We start from the raw sequence: 15,470 nt of genomic DNA, 5'->3' as shown, positions 1-15,470 counted from the left end.
TCCTAAACCTATACCCTAACCCTAAATATCCCAACTCTAACCCCTAAGCGACCATCTTTATTGTCCTAGTCCACCGAAAGCACCCAATTTTATGCAAGCGGCATTTATGAGGCCTAAATCAGACCACATTTATCTAAGTAAGTACCATCAGGACTTTTTTGGAGAATTAAACAAAGTTGTGACCATCAACCATTAGTCATTCATGAAGAATAGTTGACAGCAGCAGCCAGGGCCCCGGATCGAGGACGAGCCTCGCCCTGTGCAGAGATGGACCATGGTGCCAAAAAGGGGGCGTGGCCACACTACCATAGTCCACGCTCCCTAAATGACGCTAATTGGGGGCCTGCCCATATGGCACGCCTTCCTTTTAACATCAGGCTTTGGGCTAGCCCAGCACTACGTCAGTAGCTGGGCTACCCCCAGCCCTCTCCCTGCACTGAATGGATGCCATTCCTCTACTCCGGGACCAGCACAACTGCGGCGGTGGGAGTGACCAACCTCCCGACCAACGGTGGGACACTTCGGTCCGCGGGTGGAACAGTGTCCGAAAAACGTGAATGTCCCACTGAAAATCGGGATGGTTGGGAGGGGTGCGCCATCTATGGGGTGGCGCCACTGTTTGACCTCACTGGTCGAACATGCCTCGAGCCGGCCCTGGCAGCAGCATAGCATTTGCCTGTATAGTCTGAAACACCTTAAGTTATTTCTAACACCCTCCAGGGATTAGTTGCAATAACAATGGCTGTCGCCTATTGTCTAATCAGCTACCACTGTTGGGCCAACCGATCTTATGACATCCCTCTGTTTCTTCAGTGAATTTAGTTCTAATGCACCTAAAATCTAGGATGCAGTTTGCAGAAATCCATGGACAAGGACTGAAATCCTTAAAACAGTAATGTCTTATACTAATTTATTTTCTGTTTAATAGGTGCCTTTTTTTGCCAAGTTTGGCACCTCACAATGCACCCACCAGTAATGCAGTTACAACCGGGCTTGTTGATGGGGCAGTGCTCAGTGGCATTGGAACAGGTAAGATCATAGTTGAATATGTTGTGCTAGTGAATACAAAAGCTATTGCTTTGAATGTAATGATCCATTTTGGCAGTACTGTAATTAAATTATTATGATCTAAATATACCAAGTAATTTGATTTCTCATTATTATATAATCATTCTGAAAACATGCCTCTGCTGTAAAAGTTCCTTTACTGATAGTACAATCAGACATTAAGAATACATGTAATTTCCTGGGTGCTACTTTGACAAAACCCAAGTATACGCTACTCTCTTATTTTTAATGTGTGCTCACACTGGTATGTTAGCACCGATATTTCAGGTCAGCGGTGTGTCTGTCTATTGTGTATTCTCCATACGTCGGACTTGAGTAACATCTGGTAAACAGGACTCCAGTAAATAAAGTACCTCCAAGCAGAGGCTCTAATGGTGCCAGAGTCATACATTGAAGAGGACTACATTGTCTATGCGGTGTTCTGCTTAACACATGAAAAACAAAATGCACATATGTTTTTCATGTGTTAGCATCAAAAGAAAGGCAGTGTGAAGTGAATAAAGAGGGGAGAGAGCAGTTGAAAAAAAAAAAAGGGTGAAAGTTACCATGGACCCAAAATTAGAACAGTGAAGCTGAAAAAGAGAGAGGGGGCTGTTAGATGACGGAAAATAGGAGGCTGAATGAAACATGTGACATGTAAGTGAAACCAGGTTGGTGGGTGTAATGCATCTCTATGGAACAAAGCTCATAAAGTCAACTTGTTATAAAGTACTGTGTTGGTGAAGTATGTTACTTTGTACATGCAGTCAGAGAGCAGTGGCATGGCAGCCACCAGCCAGATTACTATTGTTCTTAGCACGCTTAATTTGCCCGCTGTAATCATTCTTTGTCTCCAAGTTGTTGGTCCCTGAACAACCGACCTAACCTGCCACAGTAGGGGCAATACGTTGGAACTGAGGGACCTGATTCAGAGGTGGAAGCAGAGGCGCCCCTACCAGCGTCTGTTGGCGGTCACTTGTCTGCAACTTTATGCAAATGCCGCTACAAAGTTCTTCCCTTGTGTACATCCGTGCATTGGAATGTGCAAGGACTGAGTCACCCACTTGCAGCGCCCCTAGGTTCAGTGACTGTTGCATCCATAGACTCCACCATTGGTCACACCATTAAAACTTGCACCATCCTATGGCAGGTGATAGGATGGTGCAAGTTTCAGTGGTGTGACCACTTTTACTGACACACCTGCGACACTCCCATAACATGCACATTAAACTGACCTGCATTATTAGTCACTTCCCAGTCACTGCCCAGGAACGTCATGAACTTTTCCGCAATATGCCTGATAACGTTCATCTCGATCACAACCAGCGCCTTTGTGTGTACACGCAGTGTAACGCATTCATCGTATAAGTTTTAGGGATTTTCACGTTTGCTCAGTTGCAAAAAATCGCTCAACTACATGAGTATCAGTATTGTGTCCACCTCTGAATCAGACCTAGGGTCTCTGGGATTATGCTAGAGTCGAGGGGTTCCCAACCTCGGTCCTCAAGGCACACTAACAGTCCAGGTTTTAAGGATAGCACAGGTGTCTTAATTCCTCAGTTATTTTGAATTAACCATCTGTGCTCAAGCATAGATATCACTAAAACCTGGACTGTTAGTGTGCATGAGGACCGAGGTTGGGAAACACTGTGCTAGACTGAGGGGCCTGTTTTATTTAAATAATAATAACAAATATTCCAGCCTATCTACATGTGTTCTGGAGATGTATGCTGCCATTTCACCTGCCCTCATTCTCAGTTTGTGATAACTAAATATTCTATCACATACAGCCCTTGTTGAATGTTTCCTTTTGAGGGGTATTTACATCATTAATATCTGGATTGTATCAGAATAATGTTTTTAATGTGATAACATTTATAGATTTTATATCCGCATTAGAATTGAAATTCATATTCCCATGTATATTAAACAGCAAGCACATAAAGCATAAAGCTAGTTATCCTCAGAGATGGCAAGTCTTATCAGCTAAATGTACTACTTGACAGTTTCCAGGTTATATGCAGGAATCTGATATTAACATTTTATTGATATGCTTTATTATTTTTTTCTTTTTTAAGGGGAACGCCTTTTTCCACCACCCTCTGGTTTAACATATTCAACCTGGTTTTGCATTGAGCATTTTAGCTCACCACCAAATAACCACCCAGTGAGACTGCTTACTGTTGTCCGACGAGCCAACTCCTCTGAGCAGCACTATGTCTGCCTCGCCATTGTCCTCTCTGCTAAAGATAAGTCCCTTATTGTGTCAACAAAGGAAGAACTCCTCCAGAACTATGGTAAATATCCAGTTATGTTTTTTTTACTCATTAGTCAGTAGTTTACAGTATTGTCTTAAAAATGTATTTTTAGAGGTGGCTTATGTGACTGAATGATTTAATCTTCTAGGAGAGCTGTCCCCTTATACCCCTTTCAGACATATCGAGAATCCCGGGAATTTGGCCTGTCTCAGCCAAATTCCCAGGTAGCCGCTTATGTCTGAGAGGTACCTACCCGGGAACGTGTTCCCGGGTAGCCGACTTTTCAATCGACCAGGGTTTTTCCCGGGAAATTACCCTGCTTATGTCTGAATGGTGCTACCCGGGCTGCACCAAGCAGCTTTTATGTAGAGTTGGTAGCGCAGAGCATCCTATAGGATGCTCAGCGCTGCTGCTCACCACCCCCCCGCGCCGGTGGCTGTGTCGCTGTAGATGGAGTCAGCGACACAGGACCCCAGCCAGACGCTGGGGACACCCACCTGCGCTGGAGACCGCCGACTGGTCTCAGCAATAGCGGGCTACCTGCACTCCTGCTGGACCACCAGGGCAATAAAAGAATTAAAACAAATAATTAAATAATAAAATTAAAAATGCAGCATTTTGATTGGCCGGTTTCAGGCAGCCCAATGATGACATCGATGACATCATCAGCGGCAGCCGGAGAGGGGATAGGCTAGGAGGAGCAGACGGAAGAGGAGAGGCAGGTAAGCAGAAAAACCCTGCTTAAGTCTGAAACTGGTCTACCTGGGAATTTCCCGGGTAGACACTGTAGTGTGACAGTGGGGTCTCGACCAAATACCCGGGAATTTGCACAAGAGAAATTCCTGGGTCTGAGCAGGAAATTTCCTGGGTTGTATGTCTGAAAGGGGTATTAGCCAGTGTGGTGATTTTACACCGCATTGACCTAAATGGTTGAATGCCTTGAATCTGAAATTTTAAATTAAAAATAGACTTGACCAAGCAAGTTGTCAATCTGATCACCCAATGACCTGCGCGCATATGTATGTATGTGAATAGATCTGTGCACTTGCCCCTATATATGTGCAAAATGTAACACTTTTTTGTTTGACAATTATTGCCAAACATCTTGATTGCTGGGCATGCGCTGGCAGATGTGTGTCAGACCAGCCGACATTTAATGTGGCAGCCTGAGACCCAGCAGATATCATGGCCATACACTTTGAGATATCTCAGTGTATTGGCCCCAATATCTATCTTCCCCCCCCTGGGGAGGAGACATATTGCCAGGGGCAACGTATACTCTGCCAGATGCAGCTGACTTGTAACAACAACATTTTGCTTGGTTGGACATGCTGGACGATGTGGCATGACCAATCAATATTTTCAGATCAATCACGCACATGCACAGTACAATTATCTGGCCGATCTGCCGATATTGGGTGGATCGCTTAGATAATTATATATTGTATGCCCAGTATTATTCAGCTAAAGGGCTTTGGATTTTTGAGGAAGCATTAATGTCAATTTCTGTAATACTCTGTGAATATTTGACAGCACATTCTTGCTGACTGTTATTCTTCTCTCTGTCTATCTGTGTAGCATTTAAGTGTTTTTCATGATAATGTGACAACTGCAGAAGCTGGTATTCCATGTTATGCTGACCAAGGAATCTGCTAAGCAGCTCTCACGAACATTAACAAATTGTAATTCATAAAGTGTGAAACTTTGTTTTTTCATATATAATTTAATTGAAAGCATGTGTATTTACCATTGATGAATTGTCAAATACATAAATTAGCAAAGCAACAAATTTATAAAATATAAACTGACAGTGATGTAATGTCATTTTATAGTATAATTACAATAATATTTAGGTATATAGCATTTGTAGGGTGGATGAAAGTGTTCTCAAATCAAGAGCCTCACACAGTATTAACACATGCCCTATATTGCTTGGTTAATGGATATTTTCATAATGAAGATTGTTCCACTGCTGTAAACTAGAATAAATCTATAGTTGGGCTTAAAATGTGTGTAATCTGAAGCGCATAGTGATGCATTGTAAGAGACATAGGGGCTGATTCAGCAAGGAACGCAGATGAGAATTCGCACACACCGGGCCGATGTTTTCGCACTGCGCATGCTTATGCATCGCACTACGTGTGCCCGAAGTAGCCAGTGCGTGAGTGTAAGGGTACTCAGGCTACTTGCAGTGTGTACACAGACTCTTCCGATATTGATTGACAGGAAGTGCCGTTTGAGGGTGGTGACTGGGGGTGATCGGGTGAACGCAGGCATGCCTTTGCGTTGGGACGCAATTATAGGGTTGTGCATAATTAAGGCAGTGCGGCGGCATACCCAGCCAGACAACTCGATGCACGCAGGAAGTGGCCAAAATCCTGCACGAGATCAGGTCACTCTCTATTGTGCGTATGGTTCCGATGGTTCTTTTGCCGACTACTCAGGCTTTGAGTAAAGGGAAATGGACGGCATTGTGTAGTGCTGGGGGTCTGCATCTCTTGCTGCGGTTGCCCTGCGTATGCATTGATTAGCATATATCTGCAGCGGCCGAGTGTGTGCGCACATTTGCGTTCCTTGCTAAATCTTCCCATAGTTGTTTTGTGTGGTCATCCTTTCTGACAACACAATGGTCTTGTATGCACTGCGGAAATCATACCCCCATTTTTATTCTTGTGTGTATTAAATGTAGACAGATGTTAGACTGTACCCTAAGCTAGATATATATATTCATTGTCTGCCTGCCATGTTTGTTCTCCAGTGGATGACTTCAGTGAAGAGTCGTCTTTCTATGAGATCCTGCCATGTTGTTTCCAGTTCCGTTGCGGGGAGCTGATAATGGAAGGCCAGTGGCATCATCTGGTTCTGGTGATGAGTAAAGGCATGCTGAAAAATAGCACTGCAGCACTGTACCTAGACGGGCAACTTGTCAGTACAGTAAAGGTGGGAGTTTTTCTTTCTTCTGAATATCAGCGATATTGTGCCAACAGTTTTTGAAAACTTGTATTATCTTCAGTCTTGTATGTTATGGTTGTTGTTTTAACCGTGGACACTAGTAGCAAATGAATCAGTGGAGTCTGTTTTTTAGATATATTTGAGAATCCAGCACAAAGGTCACAAAATAAGAAAAAAGCAACCGTTTTAAAAACACTGTTCTTCTTGATTTTACTCTGTTTTATCTCTGCTTTTAGTCATTGACTAAGCGGAATTTATCGTGCAAACAAGGAACAGCCATACGCCACACTAGGCAACATATAATTCTATGCTGTTCATTCCCCACCACCATAGTTATCCATAGTCGTCTTCAGTAATTCCTACAGTTCTGCAGGGCAGCCCACTTTTCCCATTATTGTGAAAATAATTCCATGTTTTATTTCATATCCATTCTGAACAAAAGATAAGTTTTTTTTTGTGTATGGATTTTTACTATGTTCTCAAGCAGGAATGTGCAAGTGACAGCCTGCTGCTAAGATACAGCCCTCCAAACTCTTCCTGTGGCTCATCAGTCCTTTGGCAACCACTATAAGCCTATTGTATGAGCCTCACACATCATTCAAAATGTGCGGCTTTAATGAGAAACTGGAAACTAGAGGAGTGTCTGTTTTCCCAGTACTATGATGAAATTGTGTGTCACTGTAAGACCAGACCTGATTTTTGCAGCTCTTATACGTATTAATGGCGGATATTTGTGTTGTATTTTATGACCCATAAGTTTGCCATAAAACTGAATATAGTTGCTTGTACCAATGGTATGTTGCAAGAAACTTTTGGAAACAAATGAATGTTTATTTGTTCTTATTGCTGTGTTTTATTGTATAAGACAACTAAATAACGATTACGTTTGTCACCTTTGCAGCTCCATTATGTACACAGTACCCCAGGAGGGTCTGGTTTGGCTAATCCACCAGTAGTTAGCACAGTCTATGCTTACATTGGCACTCCACCTGCTCAACGCCAGCTTTCTTCCTTGGTGTGGCGACTGGGACCAACTCACTTTCTGGAGGAAGTTCTGACTGCTGCAAGTGTTGGTGTGATATATGAATTGGGACCAAATTATGTTGGAAGCTTTCAAGCAGTTTGTACTCCATGTGAGTTCATGAATTCCTTTCATAATTCTGTGGTACAGATACTGTATACCAATATTGTGTAAATAATTTTATGGTGTATATTATTTATTGTGATAAGAGGAGTCTGTGTCTAAGCTTTCTGCCTACTAAATATACTGTAGGTCATCATTTATAGCTGCAGAGTTAAACATAAAAGAAAAATGTCAGTCATGTTGACCATATACATACATACATACATACATACATACATACATGGGTGTGGTCTTTTAGTCAGATTCAACAGGGCACCAATCGCACTGTCGAGCCCCAAAGGTTTCTAGGGAGGGACAGCCTTCACTCCTTAAGCTGGCCATACACTGTGATATGCACAGTGTGACGCGACGGGGGATCCAACATCCGACATATCGGGCTGTCCCCATACACGGTGTGATCGGGTGGCCAACCACCCGACATGCCAGCTCCCCCCTCCCCCACCCGCATAGCACTGCATGGGATCGCACATCGCATCCCCAGATCGAGTGAACTTGCTTTGTACGACCCCATGGGTGCGATCTCTGTCCGATATCATGCCCATACACGGTACGATAGAGCAGCCAAATCGTACCAATCCATCGGATCGGCTGCTTTATCGCACCGTGTATGGGCACCTTTACACTTTCCTAACTGGGCTACTCCACAGCACCCTTCTCTGCTCTTCTTGTAAAAAATGAAACGTTAGAGCCTGAGGTTGCCGCCTTGTGAGTATAATATTGAGCTCCTTCCTGACTCTGGATACCACAGCTGTTAGAGGAGATAGCAGAAGCAGGGCACAGAGCCGCTTGGGTATGCGCAACACGGGTTCCAGCAGCTGCAGGGCCCTAAGGGGCTCTTTGGCAACTATGCAAATGCATGTTTGCTTGTTAAATCCAATTAGTTACACCCACATTTCTGTACATCTTTCCTTCTAGGGCTACGTTTTGAAACCTGAAATGCCAGTCTGCACTTTACCTAAAGATTAATGTTTGCGGGAAATATATGTACAGTATGAACATTGTTTTATCTCACAGGTAAAGATTCCAAGTCTGAGTCGGGAGCTTCATCCCTGGTGTCACTGGTTCCAGAGGAAAAGGTGTCCTTTGGGCTATATGCACTTTCAGTGTCTTCCCTGACAGTGGCCAGAATAAGAAAAGTTTATAACAAACTGGATAGCAAAGCGATTGCAAAGCAGGTAAGCTTCCTTATGAAAATTGTAATGTTAGTGTGCGGCTGCCTTAAATGATTGAATATATTGGGGCTGATTCAGACTTGAGATGAAAGTAAAAAATAACGAGTAACTTGCACCTTGGCCATGTTGCACTGCAGATGGGGAGATTTAAAATGTGCAGAGAGATTTAGATTTGAGAGGGGTGTGTCCAAACTTACAGTATTTAAATAAAGCTGTCCAGCATTTGTGTGCTACATGCAGCAGCAGCCAGTATTTACCCTGCATGCAAGAACAATAAATGTATGTGCACCCCTATGCATTGCAGCATTGTTAGTTCCAGGTGCAGTGTTGACTTTTTTCACTTGCTCCCAGCTCAGAACCCTCAGCCCTTTGTGTTTCTGATTGTTATATCTGACAACATTCAACTTAGGAAGGGATGTAGTTCACATTATAGTTGAAATCTATTTAATTGTAGTAAATGTATATTTTATAACAATTGATCGCATTTCTGCGTTTTCTGTATTTACTTACTGTGAGTGGACATGATGTACATGTCCCAAGTAGCAACAGAGCCACTTTGTGTGGTTAGCATGCATGTGATCAGCCAACATTACTGATGACAAGACCATTTATTCACCAAGCAAAATCCATGGGAAAACGTTCACAGAAACCGCTATGTGCTTACACACGTCCTCGTACATCTAGCGTCAATACGCCATATGTCTCGGCTGAGCCCCTCCGAGTGGTGTAGTGTACCATATTTTTCTTTACGTTCTGTGTCGTATTCGTACTGCGAAACACCACTCAGTGTACTAGAGATGCTGGGCTGCCACTTTAACCACACACAGGAATTAGTTGTAAATATGTACAAAGTGACAAATGAAGCAAAACAGAACTTGGCCTAAGAAAAAGCCGCGGTCTCTGCATCGTAGCACTTCCTACAGACTCAGACTCATTCGCACACAGATGTACAAATGTCCCTCAACAAATTGATCAGTGCAATCTAGCAAAGTAGTTTTGTCGCTTCCAGTTGTTATATTTATGCGAATAAGATGCTTGCGCTGCTGAGTCACTAGGGACCTGGCGTGCCGATAGGGGCTGTTTGGCGCAATTGAAGTCGCACTATACAGTATGAGGACACATCTGTATGAATTATTTTGTGAGTAAATATGGCAGTTCTGTAAGACCTATTTCAAATAGTTCATTTATCGTTTTCTTTTTTAAAGTCTGGTAATCTATTATCAGTAACTATTATGTATTCTACTGCAGTGTTGTCCAAAAACATTGTGTTACCATGGGGACCATATCAGTATACATTTTTACAGGATTTTTTTGTGCCTTGTGTTTCTTCTATAATGAAACATATGATAAAAGAGCACATGATCTTGTCTTTTATGTTGGAGTATGATAAATATTTCTAACTGCATGGGTAGCAATAAAATATATTTGTGACTTTCAGAAATGATCCTAACATTTTCTTCATCACATGTTTATGTCTAGCTATATAAGTGAGGAATTGAAGTTCATGCTCTGTTACCTCCTACACAGAAAATACCAAGAGAAACAGCGCTAGCCAGAGCCGTAGCTAGATATTTTGGTGCCCTGTGCGAAAAAGGGTATTGGTGCCCCCCCCCATCCGGACAGCCAGGGCATGCTGGTACTTCTAGTTCCAAGCACAATTCATGCAGTCTGAAGATAGGCACTATGCACTCTAAACAGTACACACTGCTGGTGGGCATGGGCACCCGGTCACAGTAGCTGGCACATGGCACCGAACATCAACTCTCACTCCTCCCCTGAATGGTCCCTGGGTAACTTACTCCCTCCCCTGAGTCACTTCCTCGGGGGATGTGAGCTCGTGCAGCTGGCTGCACTCACCTGCTAGTGACCGCACCATGAAGATCATCATGGGGTCTGGCTGGGGGTGGCAGATATTGGGGTTGACTGGCAGGGGGTGGTAGATAGTGGGGGTGGCAGAGGACAGAGGAGGGTGGTAGATAATGGGGACAGGCTGGGGGTGGCAGATAGTGAGGGTGGCAGGGAATAGGAGGATGGCAGATAATTGGGTGTTGGCAGATAGTGGGGGTGGCAGCCCTTGGCCCTTAGTACCTGGCACAGGGTGGGCCCCTACAGCATTCACCAATGGCTCCTCACTTGGCAGAGAAGGTACTGTGCGGCGCTGCTCAGTGGTTCTGCTCCATGTGAGGGAGGATAGACTGATGGCGAGGAGTGGGGTGGGCATCCCTGAAACCCCTCCCCACCATAAGTCTATCCCCCCGCACATGGAGCGGACCCCCTGAGCAGCACCACGCCCGGCTTACTCACACACAGCCGCTTGCCTTCTACTGATAGCTGATAGCGTTCTCCTTCTAGTATCATGTCCTGCTCACTAATTCCACGATGTACGTCCGACAGCCGCTGGGCTCCGTCCCCCACACCACCAGTCACCAATATTGGACGCAATCCCGCTGCCTTGCACTGCAATTGGCCCAGGGATCCGGTCTGTGAGGGCTGGAGCAGAGCAGCACGTGGGCACTGGCAACGCCTCTAAACAAAGGGAGGAGGTGGATCTCTGGCCCACACTGAAAGAGCCGGGCGCACTGCTAGTGTCATACATCGCAGTGGGCGCTCGGTTCCGCCCCAGGGCTTCCTCCGCACCACCATAGCTGCGGCCCTGGCGCTAGCCATATAAATTATCACAGTTTAATATAGTATGAAGTTGTAACACTGTACGAAAAAATGTAAAGAATATAAAAATAAAATGTCAGCTGATCAAAAGTTTACAATACAAACATGAAAAATAAAAAATTGACTAGACAATTTGTTTGCATATATACACCAAATTCTTGAAGGAATCATGTAGTCCCGTTCATGTGTAACTACACAATAAAACAGGTAAGTAACAATAATCCACTGGTATTAGTTCTCCAATCCAGGAAAATTATAATGTGATCATTGTAAATGGAACAGGTATGGACTTTCCTATATTGTTGCTGTCCTTGAATTGATTTAGGCCCTCATTCAGAGCCGGACGCTCTGAGCAGAGCGCTCGCTCTGAATGAGGGCCGTCCTCCATAAAAATGGAGCTACCTCCTGGACGCTCGTATAGCTGTGGGTCACCACCCACAGCCTATACGAGCGTGCAGGTTGATGATCGCGATGGTCTTGACCATCGCGACCATCGCCACTGCGAGCCGGAGCTTGCGGTTGAGTTTCTCAACCACAAGGCCCGGAGTGATTTTGGCTCTATCAGAGCCAAAATCACTCCCACTGACATCACTAGTGATGTCAGTGGGGCCGGCTTCTGACGGTAGGCGTTCCCTTGGGAACGCCCCCGTCTGGGAGGCACGCCCCCGGCACGCCCACCAAAGGGGGCGTGTTGTCAATCAACATCGACAGCACGCCCCCTTTGATCAGACACAACGAGCGAAGGAAAGTCCTTCGCTCGTCGCGTCTAGCGCATGCGCACGACGGAGCTCCCTCCGTCGTGCGCATGCTCAGTGCACACCATCGACCCACTTGCGGGCGGACAGCCGCTCGCGAGTGGGTCTGAATCAGGCCCTTAGACAACAGTAATCACTTGTTACTATATAGAATCCTTTTAAAATAGTAAGTTGCATGCACATAATAATATCCTGAAAATGGCAATTAAGAGCTCTCATAAGTCACCTGTATATAAATGTATGCAGTCTTTGGGCTATATCCAGTTAGCCCCGAACACTGTTCGGGCACTAATTGATCCCAGCGATCAGCAAAAAACTGGGATTCTTCGCCGATTATCCCCGATTTTTGCCGATATTTTTTTTCTCCCTATCCTATTATTTCTGGCAAAATAATAGGCTAGTTTGCCCGTTTACACATAGGTCCGCGAGCTTATCGCGGCTCCTATGTGTTCTCGCCCTTTTTTGGGCGAAAAAGCAGCACTAATCGTGGATTATTTTTCGGGACACTTCAGGTCCCTTAAAAAAACCCTGATAAGTGCCATTGTCAAGCTGACTTCGGGGCTAATTGTATAGCCATGAGCGAGCCCCAGGCGAGCTAATTAGCCGCGGTAATTTACCACGGCTAATTGGATATGGCCCTTTGTGTTGGTTAGAAAGCAGCAATCAATTAGTAGCAAAATAACATCCTTTTGAAATAGATTAGTTACATGCAAACAACAATGTTCCAATAATTATTGGTAATGATTAAGAACTCCAGTGAGCCAGCAGAACGTGAAGTCAAGCAGTCCTAAGACTGTTAATAGCAGTCAATTGATACCATACAGAGGCCATCAAGCACGGTGGAAGCTGAGTACTGCCAAGCGGGTGCCTCTTACCGCTACCATGTACGGGACTCCGGGAGTTGTATTGCCAGCTGCTCTGTCTGGGCTTCAGACGGCTGTGTTGCAGTGTACACCGTGCTGGCTGAAGCGCCTGCCAGGTCACAGGGGCTGTTGCCAAATCTGTAGAAGAACGTTTCCTTTCACAAAAAGAGGCGGAGCTTGACGCGTTTCTCAGCCACGAGTAAGGGGCTGTTTCATCAGAAGTGCTTCCCTTCAGAACTTTCCATCCTTTTATTGAATTCTTATGCCAATCAGGAAATGCTTATGTCCCACAATTGCCATAGGTAAACCTGTTCCCTCCTATAATGTGTACTCCTGAAGTGCCAAAAGTCATGAGATAGCAGTATGTAATGGTAGGTGGCCTGCATCTGTTGGAATCCGACATCTCGTGAGGCAGTTTGGACACTGGCTAGGCTGCTTATGGCACGGCAACGTGAATTATTATAGTTTGAATAAGGCATGATGATAGGTGCCTGACGGATGGGACATTCCATTTCCGAAATTGTGTGAACATTCAACATTCCCTGATCTACGGTGTCACATGTGTACTGGGAATACCTCATGGAAGACATTACCACCAACTGTAGACAGCGGAGTGGTCAACCATGGGTGCTTTATGATTGTGATCACTGACGTCTGACCAGAATTGTCCATGGTAACAGACAAGCGACACTGACTCAAATCACATCCACATTTAATGAAGGAGGTACCAGACACATATCCAGCAGGTCAGTGCAGCGTTCTTTAGCTTCCATGAGATGTAGGAGCAAAACACCCACCAGAGTGCTCCTGTGAACAGTACGACACTGGACACAGCCTATCACCTGGGCTTGTGAAATCGCTAATTGGACTCTGGAGGACTGGCAACATGTGACGTGGTCTAATGAGTCACTGTACCAGTTTCGTGCTGATGGTAGGGTTCGGATGTGACGCAGATCCCATGAGGCCATGGACCCCAGTTGTCAACAAGGCACTGTGCAGGCTGGAGGTGGTTCCATAATGGCGTGGAGTGTGTTCACATGGCATGGGTTTGGGTCCTGCTGGTCTGCCTGAACATGTTATTGAACGGTAACCGCTACAGATGTGTTCCCATACATCTATCCTCCATGCACTACAAGACGCGCCACACACAACGCGGGAGCTCCGTGTGTCTCGGTAGCGCTGAGCGTCTTTTATGTGCAACTTTTTACCTTCAGATGAGTCTTAGCTTCTGCTGATAAAAATGATATGCAGCATGCCTATATTCTGTGTGCAACTGTGGGTGTATCTGCATGCGAATCGCTACGTTACAGTGTCAGTGGCTGAAACACTGTAATGGACCGTTTCGCATGCAGATACACCCACAGTCGCACACAGAACATGCATGCTATTCACATCACTGTGTGAATAAGTCTCATTTGAAGGTAAAAAGTCTCACAAAAAGGCGCTTGGCGCTACAGAGTCACGCCACGACATGGCACGATTAGAAGGGCTGTTTAACGTGCAAGGAGGTTAGATGTACAGTATGTGGAAACATATCTTTATGTTGCATTGCATGATGACCATTTGCAGCCCTTTTACAATTCTGGAGAGTTCTGACGGATGGTGTGGCCACCACGTTCACCCGACATGACCTCAAACGAGCATTTATGGAACGTGGTGGAAAGCTCCATTCACACCCAAGATCCTTCACCTACAAATATCAGGGAGCTGTGGGAAGTTATACAGCTGGCATGGGACACACCTGTCCAGAGGTTTTCCGTACACTTTTGGAATCAATGCCATGTCGAGTTGGTGCACTTCACATGATACTAGGCATCTATCTCATGACTTTCGGCTTTACAATGTACAATTCAAATCCTTCTGCAGGAAGAATAAAACTCTGTTGCCATTTGCTAAACAGGAAAAAGCCCATTATATGCCTTCTTTGCACCGCTTGTGTCTCATATTCCAAATGAAATGGTGGTTTTGTTTATGGGCGTAATTCCATGCATAGCCCCTCCCATCAGAAGATACAACATGTTCCACCTGCCTTTCATGCTTCTTCTTTCTGTATAAATGTGTGTCATTGCGCAGGTGATTTGTACTGTGGTTCCTCATTTTTCTTTTCTTCTTTTTTTCTTTTTTTTTAAAACCTTTTATGATGCAAAATCATAGAAACCAAAAAATTGTCAAATTGATGTTTTGCATGTCAATGATCTGTTATATAGATCTTTAGAAGACCACTTTTAAAGACAACTTTTGTAAATACGCATATTAGTTTTGTCATCAAGTATTCCTTCTGTGTTCAGTAACTTTTCACTTCTGTTTGTTTTATTTAGATGGCGATATCGTCTCATGAGAATGCCACCCCTGTGAAACTGCTACATAACTCTGCTGGGCATTTGAACGGACCCGCTCGGACAATAGGAGCAGCTCTCATTGGCTACTTAGGTAAGCCTTGTGTCATCCATTAGTAGTGTGTGTCCTGTATGCTCTGCTATTTTGAAAGTAAAGTATCTTCCGTTTGTCTCATATAATTCCCAGGTCATCTTTCATCTAGCTGTAGAGTGGACATTGTAAATGATACCATGTAAATAGAATGGAACCCGTGTACTTTATTGCAATATGTACAT

The 15,470-nt window shown here is 44.6% G+C and overlaps 1 protein-coding gene across 7 annotated transcripts in view; it reads left to right on the top strand.

Moving 5' to 3' along the window:
- WDFY3 (WD repeat and FYVE domain containing 3) overlaps positions 1 to 15,470 on the top strand; it is a 304,293-nt gene that overhangs the window by 195,932 nt on the left and 92,891 nt on the right. For all 7 annotated transcript variants that reach the window (XM_088445038.1, XM_088445034.1, XM_088445033.1 and 4 more), the window contains exons 19-24: positions 929 to 1,029; positions 3,126 to 3,344; positions 6,064 to 6,245; positions 7,159 to 7,390; positions 8,416 to 8,576; positions 15,177 to 15,288. In XM_088445038.1, coding sequence (XP_088301164.1) covers positions 929 to 1,029; positions 3,126 to 3,344; positions 6,064 to 6,245; positions 7,159 to 7,390; positions 8,416 to 8,576; positions 15,177 to 15,288 — 1,007 coding nt within the window. The remainder of the gene's footprint in view (positions 1 to 928; positions 1,030 to 3,125; positions 3,345 to 6,063; positions 6,246 to 7,158; positions 7,391 to 8,415; positions 8,577 to 15,176; positions 15,289 to 15,470) is intronic.

This window comes from Taudactylus pleione, unplaced genomic scaffold (genome assembly GCF_031769625.1).
Source record: "Taudactylus pleione unplaced genomic scaffold, aTauple2 ptg000376l, whole genome shotgun sequence".
NCBI lineage: Eukaryota > Metazoa > Chordata > Amphibia > Anura > Myobatrachidae > Taudactylus > Taudactylus pleione.
This window is presented reverse-complemented; position numbering and strand designations above follow the sequence as displayed.